Below are 23,500 nucleotides of genomic sequence, written 5' to 3' on the forward strand. Positions count from 1 at the left end.
TTAAAGAGATTGAAAGTTTTAACCCTCCTATCCCCCAGCCCTTTTTTTTTATTCTTTAATTTCAAAATCGGATCATTCGGTTTCCAAATCTGTTATAAACAAATAACTTTCTTGTAAAGAAAAAACTTGGATTTCAATGATGAAAAGATTCCAAGAGGAGTTAGTGACAACTGTTGAAACTTACTCCAAAAATTATTGTTTGGTTTGCTTAGGATTATCTTGGATCTACTTTGAACAAGTCAACAAGCAACAGAATGGTTGAGCCATACTTTGGTTAGAAGTTTGCGACTGAAGGAAAAAAACTCTCTAAACTCTTGATATTGTCAAATATCTGGATTTTTCCAAGGAGCAAATGCATTAAAACTGAAAATACGGACATTGTTAATTGCAAGAATTTTGAATAATAACCAATTATGTGCATCTCATTAAGCTTTGAATTGACGGCGAAGGGTTTCATTTTTGAAAATGAATTTTGGTATAACTAACATATCCCAGGCAAGTGGTGAAAGAACCCTATACAGAAAAAACATAAAATTACTGACAACTTTGATAGCACGGGATTCAGGAGACGTCTTTGGATGTTTTCTCGAAATAATTGAACACTTTAAACAAGTATTCCTCCCCTTGTCCATCACTGCACTGTGAGTCAGAAAGTACAAGTAGCAATGGGCATTCGGTTTGATTTTGACAAAAAATGTGAGTTGAGTACTCTTAGCACTAAGGTCTTCAATTATAAACATAGTATTTAATTTTTTAGTTGACTCAAACATATTACTTATCAAATTGAAGAAAAGAGGGTGACAGTCGAAACACCAGTTGGAGACACATGTTCAACTGTATGAAAAATAAAACAGCCACGCAACTAAAATTTAAAATTGTTCATCGTAATAACGACCAGAAACTTAATTGTATAGACAATTAAGTTTCTGGTCGTTATTACGATGAAAATAAAATGATAATAGTTCAATTAGCAAGGTTCACGAATATTCTGTGACTATTTTATGATTGAACTAACAATTTGAGTCCAGAGAAAAACGCTAATTTAAAAAAAAACTGGCGAAACCGGTTTCAGAGAACCATAAGATAGAAACAAAAAACCAAATGAATTAAAAAAAAAAAAAAAAAGAAATTTAAATTTATTGTTTTTTAGTTTTCGGTAAAGTTCCTAAAACTTGGATTGATTCTTACTTGACCACCAAATAAAAGCGTTTTTGTGCTTTTTTTTATTTATCTTCTGATCCTGGATGACGTGGGATACCACTTTTCATCTTAAAAGTTTTCACAATATTTCTGACATGATTCTTGGTAATTAATAGTTTGCTTGCATTTCTCTATTCTGATCCAGGAACTATCCTGAATCAGAAAAGAAAAATGCAAGAAGATTAATGATTGCCGAGAATTATCTCAGAATCCAGGAACAATCTTACATACCTATTATCTGCCTGCTTGCTGCTTGGTTTGCTGTTTATCAACCACTTTCAGATCTTCTTAAAATCTCAACAAAAAAAAAATTAAAAAATTAGAAAAATACTAAATGTGACTAAACAAATAATTTTTGATAATTTTATGCAACTTTTTATAGTAAATGACCAAACTAACATTAATACAACTGTAATGAAAAACAGTTGCTTTGAGCTTAAAAGAGAGCGAAAATCAATTTAAAACTTCGTGCGCTTATTAATTTGTTTAGAACATTTGGTGGTTTTTTAATATGCACGTCATGAAACTGAATTGAAAAAAGTAAGGAGCTAATAAAGTCGTTAATACATTATATTTGTAAAGAAGTAGCTTTTCCTATCATGGAAAAAATAAAGTATGCCTTATCAAATATGATTACAGTTTTATGTTTTTTATCAAAAAAGAATTTATCTTTTTTTTTTTTTAAAAAAAACCACTAAATCATAAAAATTTTAATATATGAAATAATCAATTCTTCTCGGTTCTTGGTGTATTTTTCTGTGATTTTTTTAAAAAAATATCTCTAAGTTGCCACGGCACAAATTAACAAAATACTTCTAAATTTAGTTTTAAAAAGTGAGATAATAAAGTTTAGTACTTGGTAACTGTATTTCTCTGAATAATATAATTGACATTTACATATTAATGCATCATTTCGTATTTACATACGTAGTTGAAGAATATTTTGATAAATTTTGTATAAAAAATATTTTGTGGTTTCGGCGCTCCATAGAATATTTACATTAATTTGCAGATGATTTTAAAACGACGAAAGAGTTAGTGTTATGATTTTAAATAGCTATTATTTCAGTTGGTTAGACACTCTTATATTTGATTTAAAAAGAATTAATTAGGCGAACTGCCAGCCATGTAACCGTTATATATTTAAATAATTAAATTTTTTTTGGCTAGAACACAAACCTGTAAGTGTGTTCTAGCCAAAAAAAAACACACACAGACACACACACACACACACACACACACACACACACACACACACACACACACACACACACAAACACACACAAACAAACAAACAAACAAACAAGTATGTATGTATTGTCTTCTTATGAATATTCATGTTAGGATGGTGCATCCATTAATAATAACTTCCATCAGTTTTAAGGTATTCAAAGATAAAAGTTCATGTCTCCACTCCCTTTAATTAAACTTGGTACTCTAGTTGTGAAACAACTTTCTAAACCATTGGCAACTGCAATAAAAAGTGCAGTTAAAGATAACCCAAGAATTGCAAAAACTGTTGCATTACCTGCACAAGGTTAGTACAGTTAGTAAAGTAGATTTTAATGTAGTTTATAATAGTATTGTATACTATCTCTTTATGTGTATTTATCATTTTCTGCATGGTTCCTAATAAGATTTTAGAGTTCCAAATTTCTTAGTTGCAGAGTTTTTTAGATTTTGATGTAGTTTATAATAGCATTGTACAGTTACTCTGTGTGTGTATTTATTATCCTCTGTATGGTTCCTAATAAGATTTTAGAGTTCCAAATCTCTTATTTGCAGACTTTTTTACATGTTAATCACTGAACCTCTTTATGTCGTTTTAAATCAAATTGTGCAACTAAGATGCAGTTTCTTAAAACCAGTACTAAAAGTGAATAACTCGTGTTTCCTAACTCTAGTGTTGTTGAGCACATCAAGACTGAATGACTGTTTTTATACAATACTAGCATTTCATTTTTAACACTCTAATTAATGTTGAAGTTCATTTGTTAAACATTAACTTCGAGTAATTATTTATTAGTACAATTAATGTATATAATTTTAAAGCATTTACTGATTAAATTTTTAAGAATATTATCATTTAATTTTCAAATTTATAAAATGCAGTTTTTTATCATACCTCATCAAATAAAATAGTGTACTGTAGGATGTAAAATATATATGTGTTTCTAATATAAGCTTAAAAATATTAAATAAAAATCAATAATTTCAAATGAATCAATTTATATAATATTCAAAGAGAGTAGTATAAAAAAAAGGTTCTTGCATAAATTATTTTAAATAAGTTTGCTTTTTTTTTTATTAATGATTAATTATTATGATATTTTTAAAAACTATTATCTAGCCTTTCATATCATGGAGCAGAGAGTTCGAATGGCAGGGTTTGGTTGGAAAAACAAAATTGAAGTTAAACCTCTCAGTGAAGATGCTGCTGTTGTTTTGGGTGCAGAAATGGTTGGGGAATTTGTCATATTTACATTAGCAGCATTTTGTGTTTATTTACAAGTCCTGTTTAGCCGAAAAAGTGAAAAGCGTAAAGAAGAAATACTGAACAACAAACTCATTTCTCTTCAAGCCCAAATTTCACAATTGAATATAGATACAAGTGAATTTAAGCAAGAGATTAATACTTTAAAAGAATCTCTTTTAGAACTTAAAAGTATAAAAACAGAACTTAGAATAACCAATTAGTTGAAAGAAATTTATAAGCAGTGTTAAAATAAGCAAGATAATGATGTTGTTATTGTTATTTATTGCCTGTATATTGCTGCTAAACAAAAAACCTAATGTTAGTATTTTTCAGGACAGTATCTTGCTCTTATTGATAAGTTTTAAAAAAAATTGATAGGTTGGATTCATTCACTGTAAGGTATACTTTGTATAGACTGCAGTTATTATTATTTTGTAACAATATGCAGAAAAACAAAGTTTTGGCTTAAAATGGAGTTTTCCGCTATTACATAGAGATAAGCCTTGAAACTCATCATCTGAGTATAATTCATTTATTTTTTTAATCTGTTATTTTGTTCTTTGCATATAAACTTGTAAATTTATCACAACTATTTTTTTTAGAAGTAATTTTAATATTTTATACAAATATTTGAATACAATGACAAAATAATTTCAAATTTATTATTAATGTATCCTTCTATACTTTTGAAGACTTACACCTGTATTTTTTCATTTTATAGTTTTGTTTGTTTGTGATAATTCAATCATATTATACAGTATTATGCAGTTTTTATCAAATTTAGTTTTTTTTTTTTAATAGACTAGTATATTAGAGTTACAATGAAAAAAGCTAGATTTTCACATTTTGTTACGAACATAGCTGAATACTTGAACAATGAATGGTTGGCATGTTTTGCTACTGAACAATTTTCTGTTAAAATTCCACCTTATTCATATGTAATTGCTAACTCTCAGCTTGGAAAAAAATTTTATACCTATATATCAGAATCTGCTCCAAAACTAGTTAAAGAGCTTGTCACTGTGAATGAAGTTCCAAAATTTGTTGTTGATGAACAGAGTTTTAGAAACTTGATTATTGAGCCTTTTGAATATTTTATTTGTGGAAAAGAGGGCAGCAAAGGTTTTGAGGAATTGAAAAAATTTAATAAACCACCAAAGTTTTGTGGAAAAATATTTAAAGTTGGTGACCCAACATATACCTGCAAGTAAGTTTTTTGAAGCATAAAAAATGTTCATTTAGTATGAAAATATTAGTAAAAAAATTTTATGCTTACTAATTTGTTATGAAAATTCCATATAAATTTTTCTTCTCTTTTATTATATTTATTTCCATAAGATATTTATATAACAAAATTGAAATGTCTTATTTTTATTTTTGTTTTTGCATAAATGCTCACAAAGGTTTTAAATGATAAAAAGAAAAAAGTTATACTTGTATTTTACTTATTTGCAGAGATTGTGCTGCTGATCCAACATGTGTGTTTTGTCATGATTGTTTTCATCAGAGTGTGCACACAAAGCATAAGTATAAGGTAGAGATTCTTTTGAATAAGATTATAATTATTTACTACAGATTATAGACTAGTCAAAATTTTCTAAACAAGCCAATGATGTTTTTAGGTGGTAGTTCTGTAATGATTGCCTGTCAAATTTTTATCTATGTAAACATATTCTTCAAATAAAATAGTTATCAAGACCAGGCACTTACAGAGGTGAGGCGAGGCCCAGGTTACTTTAATATTTTATGGTCTCTTGTTTATACAAATTTACAACTATCAACCTATATTGTTAGTGAGAAAAAATAAGAGCAATAGTCTCAGTTATTGAACATTAAATTTAATTACAGAAATGTTTTTCTTGCATTTATCGCAGCAAATGTTCAGACAATTTTAATTATAGAAATTCTTTTCTAGCTTTTTTAGCAACAAATGTGATATTAATTAATGAAAAATCTAGTCTGGGTGCAAGATCAGTGTTTATAATGAGTGTTACCAGCCCATTCAAATACTCCTATGGCATAGTTCAATGGTGAAAATTCTTTATCTTTTTCAGTACACCTATAGAACTTTCAGCTGTAGCCACAGGTACAGGTAAAGTAAGAAATATGGATTGTGTAATACAGACATTTGGGAAGATTGAGAGGAATCCAAATTCAAGCATCTCCTGAAACAAACTTTGAGGCTTGCAGGCTAATTTGAAGTTTGTGAAATATATCTGTTTTAAAAAGATTAGTTCTTCAAACAATTCCCTTAAAATGCATTTAGAGTATCTTTCAAAAAACTGATCAACAGCATAGGAAAGGTCTTCATTGCTCAGAGTATTGAATTGCCATGGGAATTGAAATAGGGTGCAGGTATATCTCATTGAGTTGAATTGATGCTGAAGGGCAGACATTGAGTCAATAATGTAATGAATATGTTCACTTTGTAGTGCTGTTCTGCCTAAGATTGTGTTGATAATTGTCTGTTAAAAAAGAAATCAGGCAAAATGCCCTCATTCTGACCTACTAGTTTTGTTCCCCTAGAATTCCATCCCACTGTTTCCCCTGTTAAATAAGTTACATGTATTTCATCAGACAATCAATATTACCCCTTGCTAGATCAAGTGTAGCATCCCACACTTCAATGACAAGATTGATTTCATGAATCATTGTAAGAAATTTCAGCCATAAAATTGACAACAGCACTTATTCAAACTTTGACATATACTTTTGAATTGATTTGAATCTGATTTTGAGCATGTGTTGTGAGATGGAAAGATTATTTCTACTTTAAGGTGTTCTTCATTGCAAGTAAATGCTGAGCAACTGGTTTGACACCGTCAATACGAGCAGACCATCTAGTTCTTGAAATGCTGTGCAAAGAAACAGCGATTTGTAATATTGTAAATGAAAGTAGCTTCTTCTTAGTGAAAACAATGTTTGGACCATTATCATTGGCCTGACCAATACAGCTTTGCAACTCTAAATTCAGGCATTTTAACTTATTCAGGACACAAGTTGCAATAACCTTGCCGCTTTTCTTTGTGAAGTTAACAAATAAGAGAATTCTCTCTTCAAGAGAACTTTTGGCTCCATCAACAACATTTAAATATCCTATAATGTAAGTAGTTTTTTCTTGGTGTGAACAGTTATGAGTCGTATCAATAATAATTGAAAAGTACTTAGTAATATGAGCTTCATTAATAATTGCTGTCTGAAGGACAGCAATTATTAATGAAGGAACCACAGAGATCAATAAATTCATTTTGCATTTACGTTTAAAGGTAATGAACTTGCAGGCGTTTTTGATTTGCAAAGTTTTTTCACGTGTTGACAAAAGTGGGTCATGTTTACTGAGAAGCACAATTATGGCCAAAAAGTTTCCATTTTCTGGATCACTTATGTGGTTACTGGAACCAAAGAATGCTAATCCACGCTCAGAAAGAAATAGTATACCATTAAGTATTCTCTGTAGAATCTGCATCCAGTAATTGCTTTCAGCAGAAAGCTCTGTTAATAGAAGGTGATCAACAGACTTTTTAGCTCTTGCTGCTTTACTGGCTTATATCCATGCTACATAGTTTCCTTTATACAAAATTGAATTTTCTTGAGACAGTATCTTATCTTTAAGCTTTCTCCATCCTCAGGCAATATTCCATCCAGATTGCGCACTAAAAGATGACTGATTGCATTACTTTTGTTGACAATAAACCATGGTACATAGTACATAGATTGTTTTTCCTTACTCCAGCATAACCAGTTTCTTGTGCATGTCTCATCATTTGGAAGAGTTTTGGGGAGTAATTGCATTGGAAATGCACTGTTAGCTGCATCTCGTGGATTGGTACTCAGAATATTGATGCAAGTCATTTTAAGAAACAAGTCAATTTGGGTAGCATTGTTCTTGTCAATAGTTCCAATGTCTAGTTCCACCAAAATGTTTAAATTGGTTGAAGATGTAGTTGTTATATTTGTTTACTCTCTCAGTGTCAAATCTTCTACCATTTCTTCTATAGTTTATTCCTACTCTACAAGCTCTGCACAAGTTTCACTTTTGTTACCTGTATCAAGGCTAGCAGTTGAATGCACTTCAGTTACTACTGGCAAAGAAACATCGCTGTTTACACTTGGGCCATCAGATTGTGAGATAAATTTTTTTTTGTATAAATATCCTGACAAAATCTGGGCTTTAAAAATCATTTCAGGTTCATCAGTCTTGAATCTCCAACAGCATGCTGTAAAATTGTGTATTTGTTGCTTAGGAAGGTCTGCTGTAAAAGAGAGTGTTTGACGCACTTCTTATAAAAAATAGATAACGTGTTTGCTATAATTTAATTAAAACTAAACTAGAAAAATAAAATGTGTTAGCTAAACAGAATTATAGCAAATAAAAACAAACCAGAACATGATTAAATATTAGTACCAAAGTTGTGAGCTCTTACTAAAATCAAAAGTTGTTTTTTTCTTTCATTTTGGAAAAACTTTTAATTTTGTCACTGTGTCACAAGAAAAAATTTTTTAGCAATTCTAGAGCTCATTTAATAAATTTTACTAAGTTTCTTAATTATTTTGCAGCTGTATGCATCGCAAGGGAGTGGTGGTTATTGTGATTGTGGGGATAAAGAAGCTTGGGGTGTTGATCCTGCTTGTAACAAACACAAAGAAAATCCTAATGATAATGATGCAAAGGTTTTTTTCATTTTTATTAAGTTGTTGTCTTGGAAAAAACTGTTTGATTTACTTTTATAATAAACTAATTTTTAAAGTAGTTTGTATAGAAGTAATTTCCATTAAAAATTAATTCAAAATATTCAAATAAATTTTGGCACTTTTTTTTACATTTTTTTAAATTTGGTTTTACAGTACAATCTCTCTAATTCGAACTTCATGGGGAAAAATAAAAGTTTGAATTAGAGAGATTTTCAAATTATAGATAGTTGTATTTTTTTCAAATATTTTGGTCAAACTACAAATAGAAATGAAAAAACAAACAAATAATTTATTTTAAACTTTTTTATTTTAAAAAAAAGTCAGATAATTGTAGATTGCCTCTTTTGAATTTAAGCTCATTTGTTTGAAACATTTAAGTACAGCTTTGTTGACACGATATTACGTATCAACCTTCACCCGTTTAGCCAAATTTCCTTGAAGAAAAGCGTCAAAGATTTTGTCTTTGTTCTTTTTCCAGGTTAAAAGAATGTTTGGTGGAATATCAAAGATTTTCGAAACCTCTATTTGTTTTTCCTTTCTCCAATTCCAGTAGAACATAGTGTTTCCGCTTTAAATTGGTTTCTTTATGCGGTCTCTTTGATGCCATGATGTTTTTTAAACAAAAGATAATAATTCGCGTTAATGGTTTTTCAAAAACTCAAAACATTTGAAATTTAAAAAAAGAACTCAACAGTTAACGAGCTTTTTACACGTCAGAAAATAAAAAAATCGTTTTACAGAGAGCTTCTCACTAAAGGGTCTGAAAAATCCAATCAAATTATGGAGGTTTTCGAATTATAGAGATTCGAATTATAGAAAGTTAAACAAAAGAGTTTCTTAAGCACATTTCATGGTGACTTTACATTTAGTCGAATTACTGAGGTTTTTGAATTAAGGAGATTCAAATTAGAGAGATTGTACTGTATTTGAATTGAAAAATAAAAAATCAACTAAAAAGTTTTTATGGTTATTACTCATAGCTGTTGATATTAGAACTAAGTATTTTAGTTTTTGTATTTGGTTACTTAATGATTACATTTAGGATCCTCTACATGATTTTTCTGAAGATATTCAAAATCGTGCAATATTTTTGTTTACTATTCTTCTCAAATATTGTGCTGACATGGTGTGCTGGAAAAAAAATGATGATTTGCCATCTCCACTCAATATAATGTATATATTACCACTCAGTAGAAATTATTAAATCTATGAATAAATTTAATAAATATATGTTTATTAAAGCATTGCTAAACCTATATTAATTTCTGTTTTTCAGATCCAATGATCAAAAGTCTCACATTGTAATGCTGTTTAATGATGAGGTACATTCTTACCATGAGGTAAGTCAACTGCACTTAAAGTCTTATGAAGAAGTATATTAAGCCATTTCAATAAGAGTATTATATTTGATTTTTTTTTTTAATTTTCATTTAAAAGAGACTAAATGACTTTAGTAAAATTCCTAAATTTAATTAAACCAAAGAAAAAAATGTCTAAGAATACTTAGATCCTTTTGAAAAAAATGTAAAATTGAAATTTCTATTGCATTTGTTTTAGTGTTTCTAAATTGTTTTAGGTTATAAAAGCTTTGGAAAACTCAATCAAAGTAACGGAACAAAAAGCATTTCACTTTGCTGCAGTTGTTGACAAAGAGGTTTGTAACTTAAATTTGATAAACAAGTCTTTTTTTCCATAACATTTAAAAGTTAAAAAATTAAGTTTTAAAGTTTGTTTTTGTGAGTTTATAAGCAGTTGAAGTTTATGCTTACAGTTACTATTCTTATTTTTTTTTTTTTAGCAATTTTTATTTACTTTAAATATATATAATATTATAATAATCATTAATATTATTCTGTATGCATTCATCAAGAGTGAAACTTTTTTTTACATGATTTTTAAGGGTCGCTCTGCTATTTTCAATGGCAGCAAGGCAGAAAGTGTGGATGTTGCTACTATATGCAAGGTAAAACAAAACTTTAATAAAAATTAAAACAAAAATGTGTTATTTACATATATTGCTATTAATATTATTTATTAACAACAATATATACTGTTGTTAGTAAGTAATGCTGTTAAGTTATTATATTTTTTTTTAAGATCCACACTTCCAAAAATGGAAAGCTTCCACTGCGATGTGAAGCATTGCACAAAGATGTGGTTGCTCATCAACTGTGTGCAATAGAAATGATGTCATGGCTAACAAGTCTTGTAGACAAATCAGGTTCCTAAGTTTTAATTTTTACCTTCTTCTCGTAGGATAAATGATATTCCTACATTTTTATTTTTTCAAAGTATTACTATAAAAATAAACAAATATGATTAAAATTATATTTATAAAAATATGAATAAAACTTCATTTAAAAATCTCAGCCTTACTACAAATAAATCTGCTAATTTTTTTTTTCTTTTTTGAATTTAATTTACTTGAGAAATCTATAAAATTTATATTTCTTTAACACTATATTTGGCTCCTTCATATCTCTTCTATTGTTATTTCTTAAGTAAAATTATTGTTGTTTTTGCTAATTGTGTATTTATATGACTTCTGAATCCTATTAATGTTGTTGTTATGCTTTATAGATGCTTTGCGAAGAGTACTTTGTTTACTGTCAATTAAACCACTTTACAATCGATCTGTCTCATTGCTGGAACAGGTTTTGTCTGAAGATGCAGAGCTTTGGAAAGGTGAGTTTTATTATTCGCCTAAAAAAACATTTTAGGGTTCAAATGAGAAAAATGGATTGTTTTGCAGGGAGAATTTTTGGAAAGAACCAAAAGAGTTCAAGAAAAGTTTTTAAAAGCTCTAGTAAAAGTATACCTTGTTCTGGTACATTTAAAAGTACCAATTCTAAAATTGTACCATATTGTGGTATATTTAAAATTAAAATGTTAAAAGTGTACCTTGTTCTCATACATTGGAAATATGATGGCGCAAAAGAGTATACTTTTGCAAGAACAGTCAAACGTATGAGATATTCACTGAGGGTCATCTTGATGAAATTTGGAGATTTTATTTCTTTTTCAGAACTTTTTTTTGAATTATTTTGTTCTTTTTAGCTGCCAGGTTACAAACACATCAATTGTTCATGAACAGGTTGAAAACTTTTATTTTTGTTTTTAGGTCTGAATATTTTCATAATCAAATCATCATCATCATCATCATCATCATCATCATCATCATCATCATCATCATCATCATCATCATCATCATCATCATTATTATGAATTGGTCATAATGTAGGTATTGCTATTTACATCAAAAGAATTTTCTTGTTTTTTTAGCTTACTAATGGATATCTCATTTGGGAGAGAAGAATTTGCTGTTGCATTTACAAAGGTATGAAGCTACTTGTTCTTAAATTTCCAAAGTTTTAAACCAAATAATTGCTTAACTCATTAAAGACTATTTTATTGTTGATGTTTTAGAATTATGTTAAGATAATCAATGATTTCATAAAAGATGATCATGAACATTCTCTTTCAGTGAGTTTTCTTTTTTAGTTTTTAAGTTAAATAGTTTTTGAAATTAGTACATAAAATTTAACAAAGCATGCTTTATCAATGTGTGATAAAAATTCTTTGATATTTCTGATGCACTTTAGCAAGTTCCATGCTCTTTTTGATCCCAAAGTTTTTTTTTTCTAAAAACTTATAAGCTTATTGAGTTTTAGAATTTTTATGTGGTACTAACTTTGCTATGTAAATAAAATGGTGTCTTAAGTTTTAAGCTAAAAAATCAAAGTTTTATTAGTTACAATATAATTTTAAATGTAATACATCTCATAGGTCGCAGCATTTTCTGTTCAAATTTTTACAGTCCCAACCATTGTAAGTTTTTACGTTTGAAACTTTTTTAATTGTTTTAGTTTTAAAAAATTTATGTTTTTTTTGTACCTGGAGATTTAAACTCAAAAATCCTTTTTATCAATAACTATATATTTTTTAAATAACTTTTTCATAAAGGCACAACTTCTCATACTCAAGCATGACATTTTAGAAGTGTGTTGGCAAACATTTCTATCTGCAGTCAGTCCAGCTGTTGGAGGTATTTTATTTCCTTAAATATTTTTAGTAATGTTTAGTAGATAAAAGTATTTAGTAAATATCTAGTAAATAAAATATTTAGTAAATAAACCTTTAGTAAATAAAAGTTTAATAAAAGTAAATCAAAAAAAAAATTTTTCTGGTTGTTACTTGAAGTGAAGTTTTGTGTAGAGTTCAATTAAAGAAATTTTTCCTAAAAATTTTATTGGGATTTTCTTGAAATTAAAATTTTATTATAAATTTTTAGCTGTACTGTGTTACTCAATGCAGTGCTAGTTTACTCATCGTAGTTTATGTAATTAGGTCTGTGATTCCTACAACCAATCTCTATAAAATGTAAATATTATTTTTTTTAAATTATCTAAAAATGCAAGCAGAATAGTGTTGGGTATGATCTCCACTGACATTGTGAAGACATTTAACATATCCAGAAAGATGTTCTACACCATCAAAAGTCTGGTGAGCAATGGCAATGTCAAAAGAAAATAATTTATAGAATAAATATTGTTACTATTTGATTATGCAATTTTAATGAACTTTTATTGTCAGTTATGGATCCTTTTTGTCCAATGGAATTCCACAAATATGTTTTTATTGATTCTAATTTTAAGAACAATCTTTTGGCATTATTGGTAGTGATGGGAATTTTAGAAAAATAACATAAAAGCAGCACATATTTCAGGAAAGCTTGATGACACAAAATATTTCTTTACAATACTGGCCTGCGTTTGAAGAAAAAAAGTTTCTGTTCCTAAGGTTTATTAGGCAATCCCTAACAAAATTGACCTCCTAAATCTAAATATATCATTCATTTTACTCAATCAGGTCAGGTTTCTGGTCACAGCATAAACATTATTTTTAGAAAAACATCATTTTTCAAGAAATCTGTCATTTTCATCAGTTGCTTAATACATTATAATTATTTGTAAACTGGAAGAAAATCAATTTATAACTCAATTTAACTCCTTACTTAACTTAAATCTTACTAACAACTTATGAACTTACCCAAGAAAAAATCTATTTCCCAAGGAAAGAAGTCCTTCCTTGGGAAATTCATGTAAAAGAAGGAACCGGAACTCCTGGACCATTTGGTAGTGGTTTAGTGCTAGAAGGAATATGAGGATAGACAACGATGTACTTATTCTTCATATTGACACCTGAAAAAATGTTTGACAGACTTGACTTACATTTTTAAAATATACTTGTTTCCCATTTCCACAATTTTAACATCATTTTTATACAAAATTAGAACTTTAATAGGGTACCAAAAGATTTCTATAAATTTGTTTGGATTTGTCAATTACTGTATTTTTTTAAGTAGATATAATCTTACCTTGAAAATTGGTCATGTAAAAATAGCAATCTGTAACATGTTCTTTGCCTTTTCTCCTTACCATATGTATACCAAATGACAGACAGTTTGATTTACCCTCACTCCAGCACCTTAAGACTACAGCAGAGACTTAGCAGCACGTATGTGGGCAAAGCTTTTGTCTTAATTGCACAGGCTTATTCCAAACAGTTCATGGTGAAGGGATTTTACTATCAGAGTTATAATGCATTACTGGTCACTTAAAGTTACCTTCCCACACATAACACTGTGCTCTCCTGAGACCGCCAGGGTAAATTTTGGTTTACTCTAATTTTTTTTATTTAATTATTAATATTGGGTTTAGATAAGTATTTTAAAGTAATTTTTAAAATCTAAACTAACTTTTAAACATAATTTTTTTGCAAAATTAGTTTTTACCTAAAATAACATATGGAGGGGGAGGGGGTTATATGAGGAGGGCGGGGATTTTTTTCAAAATTTATAGGGGTATTACACTTCTAAAACAATGTTTGTTACAAAAAATACAACTTTAAAATGAAAAAATGAGATCTTTTATGATAAAATTAAGATAAATTCTAGATTAACAATATAACATCAAGGTAATAAATGTAGCAGTTTAACATGAAATATTGAAATTCCTTATAAAATAATTCAATCATTTCAAAGTTCACAATAATTAAAAATTTTAAAAAATGAGAGAAAAGGACTACTTGAAACTGTTTATATCAAACTCAATCACACTTTTCTTAAGCTGTTTTGCATAATCATTGTGTTCCAAACGACGCTTGTATCGCTTCCATACTTGATAGCGATAGTGGTGAGCACTTTCTCCTGCCTGCTCGGCATATACACCAAGCCCAAACTGACTATGCTGAAGAAAAGGAACAAGATGACATACTAAAATATGAACTTTCCAGCTAATATTTAATTGGTAGTTAAACTTTTCCAGAAGATGAAGCTGCAGATTTTTGAAAGCTTTTTTAAAATCTAAAACTGATTCAGCAATAGATTCTCCAATAAACATGCTAAAACCTTTTGTTTTAATAATTGAAAACTTTCTAAGACAGTTAACTACAGGTTGGAGAAATATCATATTTGGTAATATAGAGGCTGCACTTAAAAGGTCAACTTCTAAATTATCTAATTTATCTAAAAGTCTCTGTGAATTATTATCATCCAAACCAGTTCCGTGGTAACCTCTAAAGATTATATAATTCGACTTAAGCCACGAATCAAAATCAGGCCACAATGTAATTAACATTTTTACAAACATAGAAGTAATACCAATTAGAATGTGTAACTCTGGTGGAGGAATGAGATGTTCTACTAAAGTTTCTAGAGGTTCATCAAGATACACAACTCTAGGAGAAATACAGTTTTTAAATTCCATCATGTGATTCTTTTTACATCCATCTTCAATGAACTTGTTGTAGTTGGTATCAATTGAACCTAAGGTTCTTTTTTTTCCGCTCTCAAGAGTACTTTCCCCTTCACACCAGAGACATCCATACTTGCCGCTGTGACTGCTTAAACCAAATAAAGAGTTACCACATTTTAGATCAAATGCTATTGAATATTTTACATCACTCAGAGCTAGTGGTTTCAATAGTTTGCTAAGATTATCATTATGCTTTGAAACATCTTCAACTAAAGCCAAAACCAATGATCTTTTTACACCACAATCATCAAGACTTTCTGAAGTTGTATGTTTACATAGTGGGTCAAAAACATTTATAACGCATTTAAGAAAACCTTGTCCACCATCAATGGAAATCCTAGCAATAGTGCTATAAGGATTCAAACTTCTTTCATTAATCATATGAAGAATTAAATCAGAAGTATCTTTTAAAAATACCAAACTCCGACTTATCTCTTTATCCCCTGAAATAAATGATTCAGTTTTGACATCATAAAAATCTGAAAATACATTATGCAGCTCCTCTATCTGAGTTGATATATTAGGTTCTAACATTTTCTTCCCTAAATTTTGTTGCATATGTTTACAAAGTAGTTTAGTCTTTCTTTTACTCAGGTTTAGAGTATTAGAGATTTCCATTATAGTTTCTAGACATAACTTTTTAGCGGATGCTCTGCTGCATTTATTATCAGGTGTGCCAACAACAACAAGAAGATTGTTTCCAAAGGTTTTTAAAGGAAACTTGTCTCCAGATTTAATATGGTCTCTTTTCATTTTAATTTTGAGAATCCCAGAAGCAACTTGTTCACTGGATACATTTCCAAGACCTTCAAGCCAACATAATTAGGTTTTTTACAGCTTCACTTTTAAAGCAAAAGTGAGAAATTCCTTTGCCTAAATAGAAATTTAAAGTAGAAACAACTCTGATATTATTATATTTGTAAAACATAAAAATAATACACTAATATTTAATAAGTCTATCATAGACTATGCCTTGACTAGCATAGACTCTATGCTAAATTAAATTTTTTTTTTTAATAATTGAAGAAATAGTTTATTAACTAAAATATATAAGTTATACAATATTTTTAATTTGTTTAAAGAAATCATACCTATTGTAGAAAAGCAAGAAGGACATATCTTTTTAACAATTTCATCAATGATATCTTGATTATTTGTTGTGATCTGCTCAGATATTTCACTAATATTAGATGATCTTCTGAGTTTTTGTCTGTTTATTTGAGATATTTTCTCAATCCAATCATTTAATTTTGATGTTTCACCCCTGTTCAATGCATATAAATTCGTTTTGCAAGAATTAAAAATGTTTTTTGGACAACACTCTTTTTCTACATTATATTCTCTCCAAATCAAATTTTGAATGTGAAGTTGTAATGCGGGAGTTACTTTAATAAGTTTATGTGATCCTTTTCCAAAGGAAATAAAGCAACATGCACAAATTAGACATTTTTCGTCGGCCCTTTTGACAAAAAAATGCAAGTTTTATATGATCCCTTTTAACTGTAATAATAATTTTTTTCATCTGTATTGCAACATTTTGTACCAAATAGAATAGATAACACAATCATAAAATGACGCAATTTATTTTAGACATTTTAATTAATTAAATCTAAAATTTCTATGTTTAAAAGTTAGTTTAGATTTTAAAAATTATTTCAAAATACTTTGTTTAACCCATTAATAGTAAATAAACAAAAAAATTTAGAGTAAACCAAAATTTACCCTGGCGGTCTCAGGAATGCACAGTGATAACAGAATCTATTAGGACTGTTTTTAAACTTTATTCATTTTTATAAAATATAAACTATTTTGCTGATGTATTTGCCTGTAAAAATGTGACAATCGTGAAAAAAGCGTCTGAAATATACTTTAAATACTGTATACAGATGCAGCAATTCACAAACACTCCTGCTGACTGTCATCTGGAGATGAGCAAGCACTACACAACCACTTACATTCTTAGTCAAATGAGCATTGAGTTCCCTAACGCTATTTAGAGAGCTCAGTCTGTATCTCAAAAATTAGACTTAATTGAGCAATATAAATGCTTGGTTTAGATTTAGAAGACAAATTTCAATAAGAATCACTTAAGAAACCCTAGGAAGATCAGTTTAATAAATACATCTACAAGTTTCCTTATAGAGGTCAATTTTCTGATATCAAAAGCATTTAACTTCTTTTGCAGTTGTAACTATGACAATTTCAGTAGCCCTGCTCATTCATACTGATATGTTTTTATGCCTTGCAAATACATGAAAATCACAATTGAGCTTGTATTATTTTAAGATAATATTAAAAAAAATTGAATCCTTAATTCTTACTTAATAATTTGTTAAAAGCTAAATTTAAAAAAATCACCTAAGTTTTTGAAAATATCAAATGATTTTTATTAATTAAAAAGAACTATATTTTGTTTTCTAACACAGGCAGTAAAGTAAAATGTTCTATCAAAACAGTAGAAATGTGGTGTCTTATGACAAAAATAGTTTGAAAATTTTTTTCTTTTAGAAATTTTAAATAACATAATTCATCATCTTTGCGTAACGGAGAAAAAACTTTTTCATTATAACCATAGGAAACAATTCACTCGACTTTACAAACAGCATGAAGCTTGTTAATCTGAAAAGAAGCAACTACATTCTAAATGATTTAAGGTGGTTGTTTTATAAGATCTTTTTTAAAAAAAAGTTTTTTTTAAGTTTATTTATTTAGTATCATTTTTATTACAATTAAATGTACTTAGATTTTATTTTAATATTATGTCAGATACCTTCTCCGACTAAAACCTGAATGGACAGATGAATTGCGACAAAAGTTTATTACTTCTTTTCAATATTTTTTGGAATTGCTAAAAATTATGCAAGTAAGCTAAAGGCACTTTTAATTGACTCAAAAATATTTTTTATTTTTACAAATTTTGCAGTAATTAGTAATGCATATTTGATTTTAAAATATGCACAAGTTTAGCAGAGATACAGTGAAGAAAAAAATAAATTTAAATTATAAGAAAAAATAAAAATAGTAAAAACTGAATTGTAATTATTCTTCGTAGAGTATGGATTCTGTAACACACAAAATCTTAACTCATGTTGCATATGAGCCAAATTGGGAAACAGGTTTCAATTTGCAATTATGGTGTATGTCTGTTTTCCAGCAAATGCTAACATGGTGTTGTAGTGATGTAAGTACTTATAAAAAATACACATGCTTTTTTTACCACTAACGATATATATATATATATATATATATATATATATATATATATATATATATATATATATATATATATATATATATATATATATATGATCGTGTTTAAAAGAACAAAAAAATAATTTTTTTAAGTTACTAAGTCTATTTAATAATTTAAAAAGATGCCTTTGTCTGAGTCATTATTGATTGAAAACCATGATTTCAGATATTGTTGTCATCATCATTAGGCAGAATTTGTTATTTTTAATGTTCTGCTTCACAATATGTATCACATCATTAAATGGGAGAATATTTAGTTGAACAATAGCAGAAAAAAGAAGACGAGGAGATTTGTGCAGCTTGGATGATGTCTCTATTTCAAGCCATGCTGGAGCATAAACTTGAACAATAAATTGAACTAATTTTTTTAAAGACTGGTTTGGTTGATTGTCTTTTGTATATAAAAAGAGAATGCGAATAGCTAGAGTTAGACAGCTTGCATGGTTAAGTGGACCAATTTTGTAAGCAGCCTATTTATCAGCAACTTTACCAGACCCTACTACTTTGCAATACTCAAATAAAAGTCTTTGATCACTACTAAGGTCTTTCAGTACTTCTTTTGGAATATACCCATCAACTATAGGATTTGTGACAGTTTCAAACAAAACTTGATGTAAATGCTGAATATTTTTAGCATATCTTTTGCCAAGAAGGTCACTAAAGCTTCCTGGTCAAGTTGTTACACCATCTAGTTTTTTAAAAAGAGCTCTTAAAGGAAGTTCGTTTTGATGAAGCGCGCACCCAATAAGGTGCAGGTTTCGTTTTAACAACTCTTCAAGTTTTACCACTAAACCATTTATTGGGCCAGTATTGGTAGCAGATTATCAAGAAGGACTGCCTGAATACTTTCAACACTGTTAAATTCTTGTAAAACACTGAACGTCTCTTTTGCAAGTTCTAAACCAATTGCGCCAATAATAGGAATTGTTCTATGAGTCAAATAGGTTCCAGTAGATTTTCCATCTTCATAAGTAAATGTGAGGTGATGTTCAGGTTCAATAGATTTTTTGAGGAATTCCTCTTCAGGTGAATTTATTATGCTAGAAGTTCAAGTATTAAAATATATCAATAAAGTTACAATAAATTCACCTCAGTTTCAGTTGAACAGCCAGTTTCTTCAGATGACATTGTTTGTTGTATGGGAGATTTTGCTTTATCAACTACCTTTTTAGATAGTTGTTGTAGCTTGTTATCAATTCTCTTGTTTCTTTTGAAAGTTCCTTTATCAATTGAAGAATGTTGATATGCTCCTTTTGGACCAGTTTTCTGCCTCTGATCTTGAAGATAAACTTTATCTTCAAGAGGTACTTTCGTGTTTTGAGGGCAAATACATATAATATGTTCTTCTGAGCAATTTGCTTTATTGCATGATACTTTTCTATCACTGCAAGGTAGCATATACAATGACCAAGAACAAGCAGAAATATCGAAAAGCTTATCCAAATTTTCATCAAGATTTCGTTTGATACTTACTCTACAATGCTTGCGATTAATGTTTTTCCTTAGAATGAGAAGATCCTTTACCTTTTTAGCGATTTATCGGCTATCAGAGGAAAATTAGGATTCACTGCAGCCCAAATTGATTTTAAATTATTTTTAATTTGCTCAGTAACTTCTATGATATCTGCAGTTGGCTTTACATGAATAAGATAGTAGTAGTATTGAATAACCTAGCTGTAAGTACTTGGCTTCGTCATTAATAATTCACATGGACCACCACCATACTTCTTTCCACTTTTCTTTCGTATATTAGGTGTAACTATAATTTTCGGCATTTTTTTATTGTTGATAATATTTGTAATTCTTGTTGAAGTTTTTGTTTACTATATTTATCTGCTTATTCATTTAGCAATTGCTAGATGCGCTAAATTTGATTGGCTGCTGTAACTTAACAAACATTTTATTGGTTGCATTATATATTCAAAACGAGATGTTTTGAAACAAGATAACTTGTTTAGAACTTAAAATTTCAAAGATTTTTTTTTTTTCAAAGAAACAAATTTAGGCCATAACTGAAAACTTTAAATACAAATCCGCAATCCATTTTTAACACAATATTTCTAAAATTTGGTGGAGTTGTTGTTATACCCTAGTTACTGTAACTACAACATTACTCAATTTGATATTCGAAAAAAATGGTAAAATTGACCTACTCTAATATATATATATATATATATATATATATATATATATATATATATATATATATATATATATATATATATATATATATATATATATATATATATATATATATATATATATATAAAGCATCAATATAGAAACAAATTTTAAATTACTTAATAAAATAACTTATTGAACTTCAGTTATAATGTTCAATAAGTAATAAATATCTAATAAAGTATCAATTTCATACAATAGATTGTTGGAACAAAAATTAAAAAATCAATTATATAATTTGAAATTCTTACATTTTTGATTATGCAGAATTACAATTAAAGCATACAATTCAGGCATAGCATTTTAAGATATTTATAAAAAGTTTATGTAGTTTTTATCTCAATGATGGAAAATTGAACTCATTTGCATTAACAATAATTCAAAGAAAAAGCTAAAAAAGTTTCATTTTCTCTTAATAGTAAGCTTTGTTATGTTTGGTTTTCTCTTCTTCCAAAAAGGAAAAAGAGGTTTCCATGTTTAAATAATGCTATGATTAATGAAATGCTTTAGCTGTAAATTTAAACTTCTAAATTATCTTGAATTTCTTACTATAGAAAGAAGTTTTAACTACTTGCATGAGTATGTGCCTCAAAAAATTAAAAGATCTGCCTTTAGAGTACATCATTCAGGATACAAGAAGTGAGTCACAGTATAACCTATTTTTATATAAATAAAAGTTAGATTAGTAAGAATTTAAAATAGTAGAGCTTTGTTAAATATGAACTTTAAAAAAGTTATGTAGTAATTGAAAACTTTAAAGAAGATTAAGGATAATAAAGAAATGCCAGGTATTTGCATTTTTATGAGTAGGGGAAGTTCATGTACCTCAAGCTGATATGATCACATCTCTATGCTAATTACTTTCTATTGATATAAGTATAATGACTAAAAATGTAAAAGTCCAAGTTGTAGAAAGGTTTGAAAATTTGTGGGCGTAGGTACAATTAGCTTTTTTTTTTATTGTACCTAGGGCCACCAGCAATTCTACCTAGAGCCAAAAATTAGGTTTAACTCCGTAATCTACAGACAACAAAGATAGACACATGAAATTTAATTAATTACTTGTTTAATCTTAGATTGTTTTCTAGAAATTTATCCAGTGTTATATAGAGTGCTATCTTAAAATTTCCAGCATCCAAAAATGTTTAATGTTGCTGATTCTGTTCAAACCAGAGATTATAAACAAGTTTTCCTCTTTTTTTGTTTGTATTTTTGTTGCATGTTGAAGTGCAATAGCGTTTCTTTCTGGAGTGTCAGTGAAAATTCTGCATCTACCTGGTTTTCTACCTCCATTTTTAGATGAACAAGGTTTTGCTTTTGGAAAAAGTCAGATTTGTTCTGGCTTTATACATGAAATAGATTTTGATAGAGAGAATTCTATTTCCATAGCTCACAAATCATTTTCTTGTACAGGAATATAGCTGTTTTGTGAATTTATTGATAAATCCAGGGATGGCAAAATCCCAAAAATTCTCGAAATTTTATAGATTAAATAGAAAACAGAAACATTCATTAGTGGTGAAGAACAAGTTTCTAAGTACTCATCAAACACTGAAAAATGATTAATTTATTGATAATGTAATTATACACTTAACCTCAAAATTAATGCACCACTTATAAATTCTGACTTATTTTGAAAAATATTATGTATTTCCCGGATTTATCCATTACAAAGATGATGTTTATTGTTATGCCTTTTGTAGGTTTTATTCCATTTCCCTTATTTAATTTCAAAATTATAGCAGCTTTTCATAAGTAGCATGTTTTGCCGTAATTAAACCTCACTTCTAAAAGAAAATTACATACCAGTTTTAAATTGTTTTAACAGTAGAAAAGATAACACATCTGTTTGTAATGCAGCATTCCAGACAAAATTTAAGTCGTGATAAATGTGTTGCACTTGTTACTTTGACCAATGAGGGATTAATAAATTGCAAATTTGGTAAAAGATTTAGAGTTTCTCATACAACAGTCGGTAGGATTCTACAAAGGTTTGTAGAGACTAATGATCATGCAAGATGGCTTGGTCAAGGCAGACCATGAGCTACCAATGCCGTGGAAGATTGACTTTTAATACTTTGAACACTGAGAGAACCTTTCACTACTGCACGAAGTCTCCAAATGCAACTTGCTGAGGTTCATGGTACTGCTGTTAGATACCGTAAGAAGAAGACTTTGTGCTTTAAATTTACGACCTCAGGCAACAACTACTGGTCCCAGATTGTCTGTCTGTCCAGAATGCTTTATTCCTGTGATTTTTTATGATTAAAACTATGCATCTTTTTTGTTATTTATGTTTCATAATTAAACTAATAATATCATTTAAATAATTTTTTGTTTTTATTATTAATTGCTAATTAAAACTTTTATTAATAATATCTTTTAATATATAAAAAAAGCAGATAAAACCCTCTAATTCTTATGCAATGATTTGGAATTAAAATGAAAAATGAAAATTCGAAATGAAGTTAATTAAAGCATTACAAAGAGAATAAACAGCTATGAAACATATTTTACCAAAGACTATATTTGCTAGATACTTTATAATGTACAAATAAGTTAATAGCTTAATCCCTATTTATCTTTACTTTTTTTTATTACATTCCTGAAATCCTGGGAAATTTTTGTGAAAAATCCCAGGATTATGGGATCAACAACTTGTATGGGATCCCAGGATTTTTGTCAGAAATGTAGTTATTTAGGAAATTTAATGCTGGATTGGGTCTGTTAGTTACATGTCTTGATTAACTGGCCATAAACCAGACACAAAAACCTGCTAGAATGTTTAAAGGAGTAAAAGCCAAAGGATAAGATTTGTTAATGTTCTCTGCATCATCATATATGGTGATTGGCTTTCCTGGGTTTTACAGCATCCAATTACTAC

General features: G+C 28.6%; 3 protein-coding genes across 3 annotated transcripts in view; 2 read left to right on the plus strand and 1 right to left on the minus strand.

Moving 5' to 3' along the window:
- The first annotated feature begins 2,225 nt into the window (after positions 1-2,225).
- On the plus strand, positions 2,226-3,941 carry LOC145182939 (optic atrophy 3 protein homolog). Its single transcript, XM_080058223.2, has 2 exons — positions 2,226-2,737; positions 3,551-3,941. The coding sequence occupies exons 1-2, from the start codon at positions 2,605-2,607 to the stop codon at positions 3,895-3,897; spliced, it is 480 nt and encodes a 159-aa protein (XP_079914349.2). The 5' UTR covers positions 2,226-2,604; the 3' UTR covers positions 3,898-3,941.
- Positions 3,942-4,170: 229 nt separating this feature from the next.
- The window catches only part of LOC145183060 (E3 ubiquitin-protein ligase UBR2-like), a 40,681-nt gene continuing 21,351 nt past the window's right edge, over positions 4,171-23,500 (plus strand). Inside the window, exons 1-18 of the mRNA XM_090083670.1 lie at positions 4,171-4,883; positions 5,132-5,210; positions 8,234-8,347; positions 9,411-9,541; positions 9,645-9,708; positions 9,945-10,022; positions 10,269-10,331; positions 10,466-10,589; positions 10,949-11,053; positions 11,426-11,462; positions 11,651-11,705; positions 11,795-11,851; positions 12,155-12,196; positions 12,332-12,413; positions 17,759-17,837; positions 17,950-18,046; positions 18,236-18,364; positions 21,171-21,255. Coding sequence (XP_089939796.1) covers positions 4,498-4,883; positions 5,132-5,210; positions 8,234-8,347; positions 9,411-9,541; positions 9,645-9,708; positions 9,945-10,022; positions 10,269-10,331; positions 10,466-10,589; positions 10,949-11,053; positions 11,426-11,462; positions 11,651-11,705; positions 11,795-11,851; positions 12,155-12,196; positions 12,332-12,413; positions 17,759-17,837; positions 17,950-18,046; positions 18,236-18,364; positions 21,171-21,255 — 1,807 coding nt within the window. The 5' untranslated portion in view covers positions 4,171-4,497. The remainder of the gene's footprint in view (positions 4,884-5,131; positions 5,211-8,233; positions 8,348-9,410; positions 9,542-9,644; positions 9,709-9,944; positions 10,023-10,268; positions 10,332-10,465; positions 10,590-10,948; positions 11,054-11,425; positions 11,463-11,650; positions 11,706-11,794; positions 11,852-12,154; positions 12,197-12,331; positions 12,414-17,758; positions 17,838-17,949; positions 18,047-18,235; positions 18,365-21,170; positions 21,256-23,500) is intronic.
- On the minus strand, positions 14,437-15,951 carry LOC145190500 (uncharacterized). Its single transcript, XM_090083677.1, has one exon. It carries the CDS (start codon positions 15,934-15,936, stop codon positions 14,452-14,454), a length of 1,485 nt encoding a protein of 494 aa, XP_089939803.1. The 5' UTR covers positions 15,937-15,951; the 3' UTR covers positions 14,437-14,451.

Source organism: Hydra viridissima, unplaced genomic scaffold, assembly GCF_058129835.1.
Source record: "Hydra viridissima isolate aposymbiotic clone 2 unplaced genomic scaffold, HvirCarnegie_v1 scaffold_4, whole genome shotgun sequence".
Lineage (NCBI taxonomy): Eukaryota > Metazoa > Cnidaria > Hydrozoa > Anthoathecata > Hydridae > Hydra > Hydra viridissima.

Excerpts from the sequence above, each read along its gene's own strand:
- LOC145190500 (XM_090083677.1), bottom strand. The coding sequence starts at position 15,936 with ATGAAAAGAGACCATATTAAATCTGGAGACAAGTTTCCTTTAAAAACC.
- LOC145182939 (XM_080058223.2), top strand. The coding sequence starts at position 2,605 with ATGTCTCCACTCCCTTTAATTAAACTTGGTACTCTAGTTGTGAAACAA. Across the intron at positions 2,738-3,550 it reads TGTTGCATTACCTGCACAAG|CCTTTCATATCATGGAGCAG; the intron begins GTTAGTACAGTT and ends ACTATTATCTAG.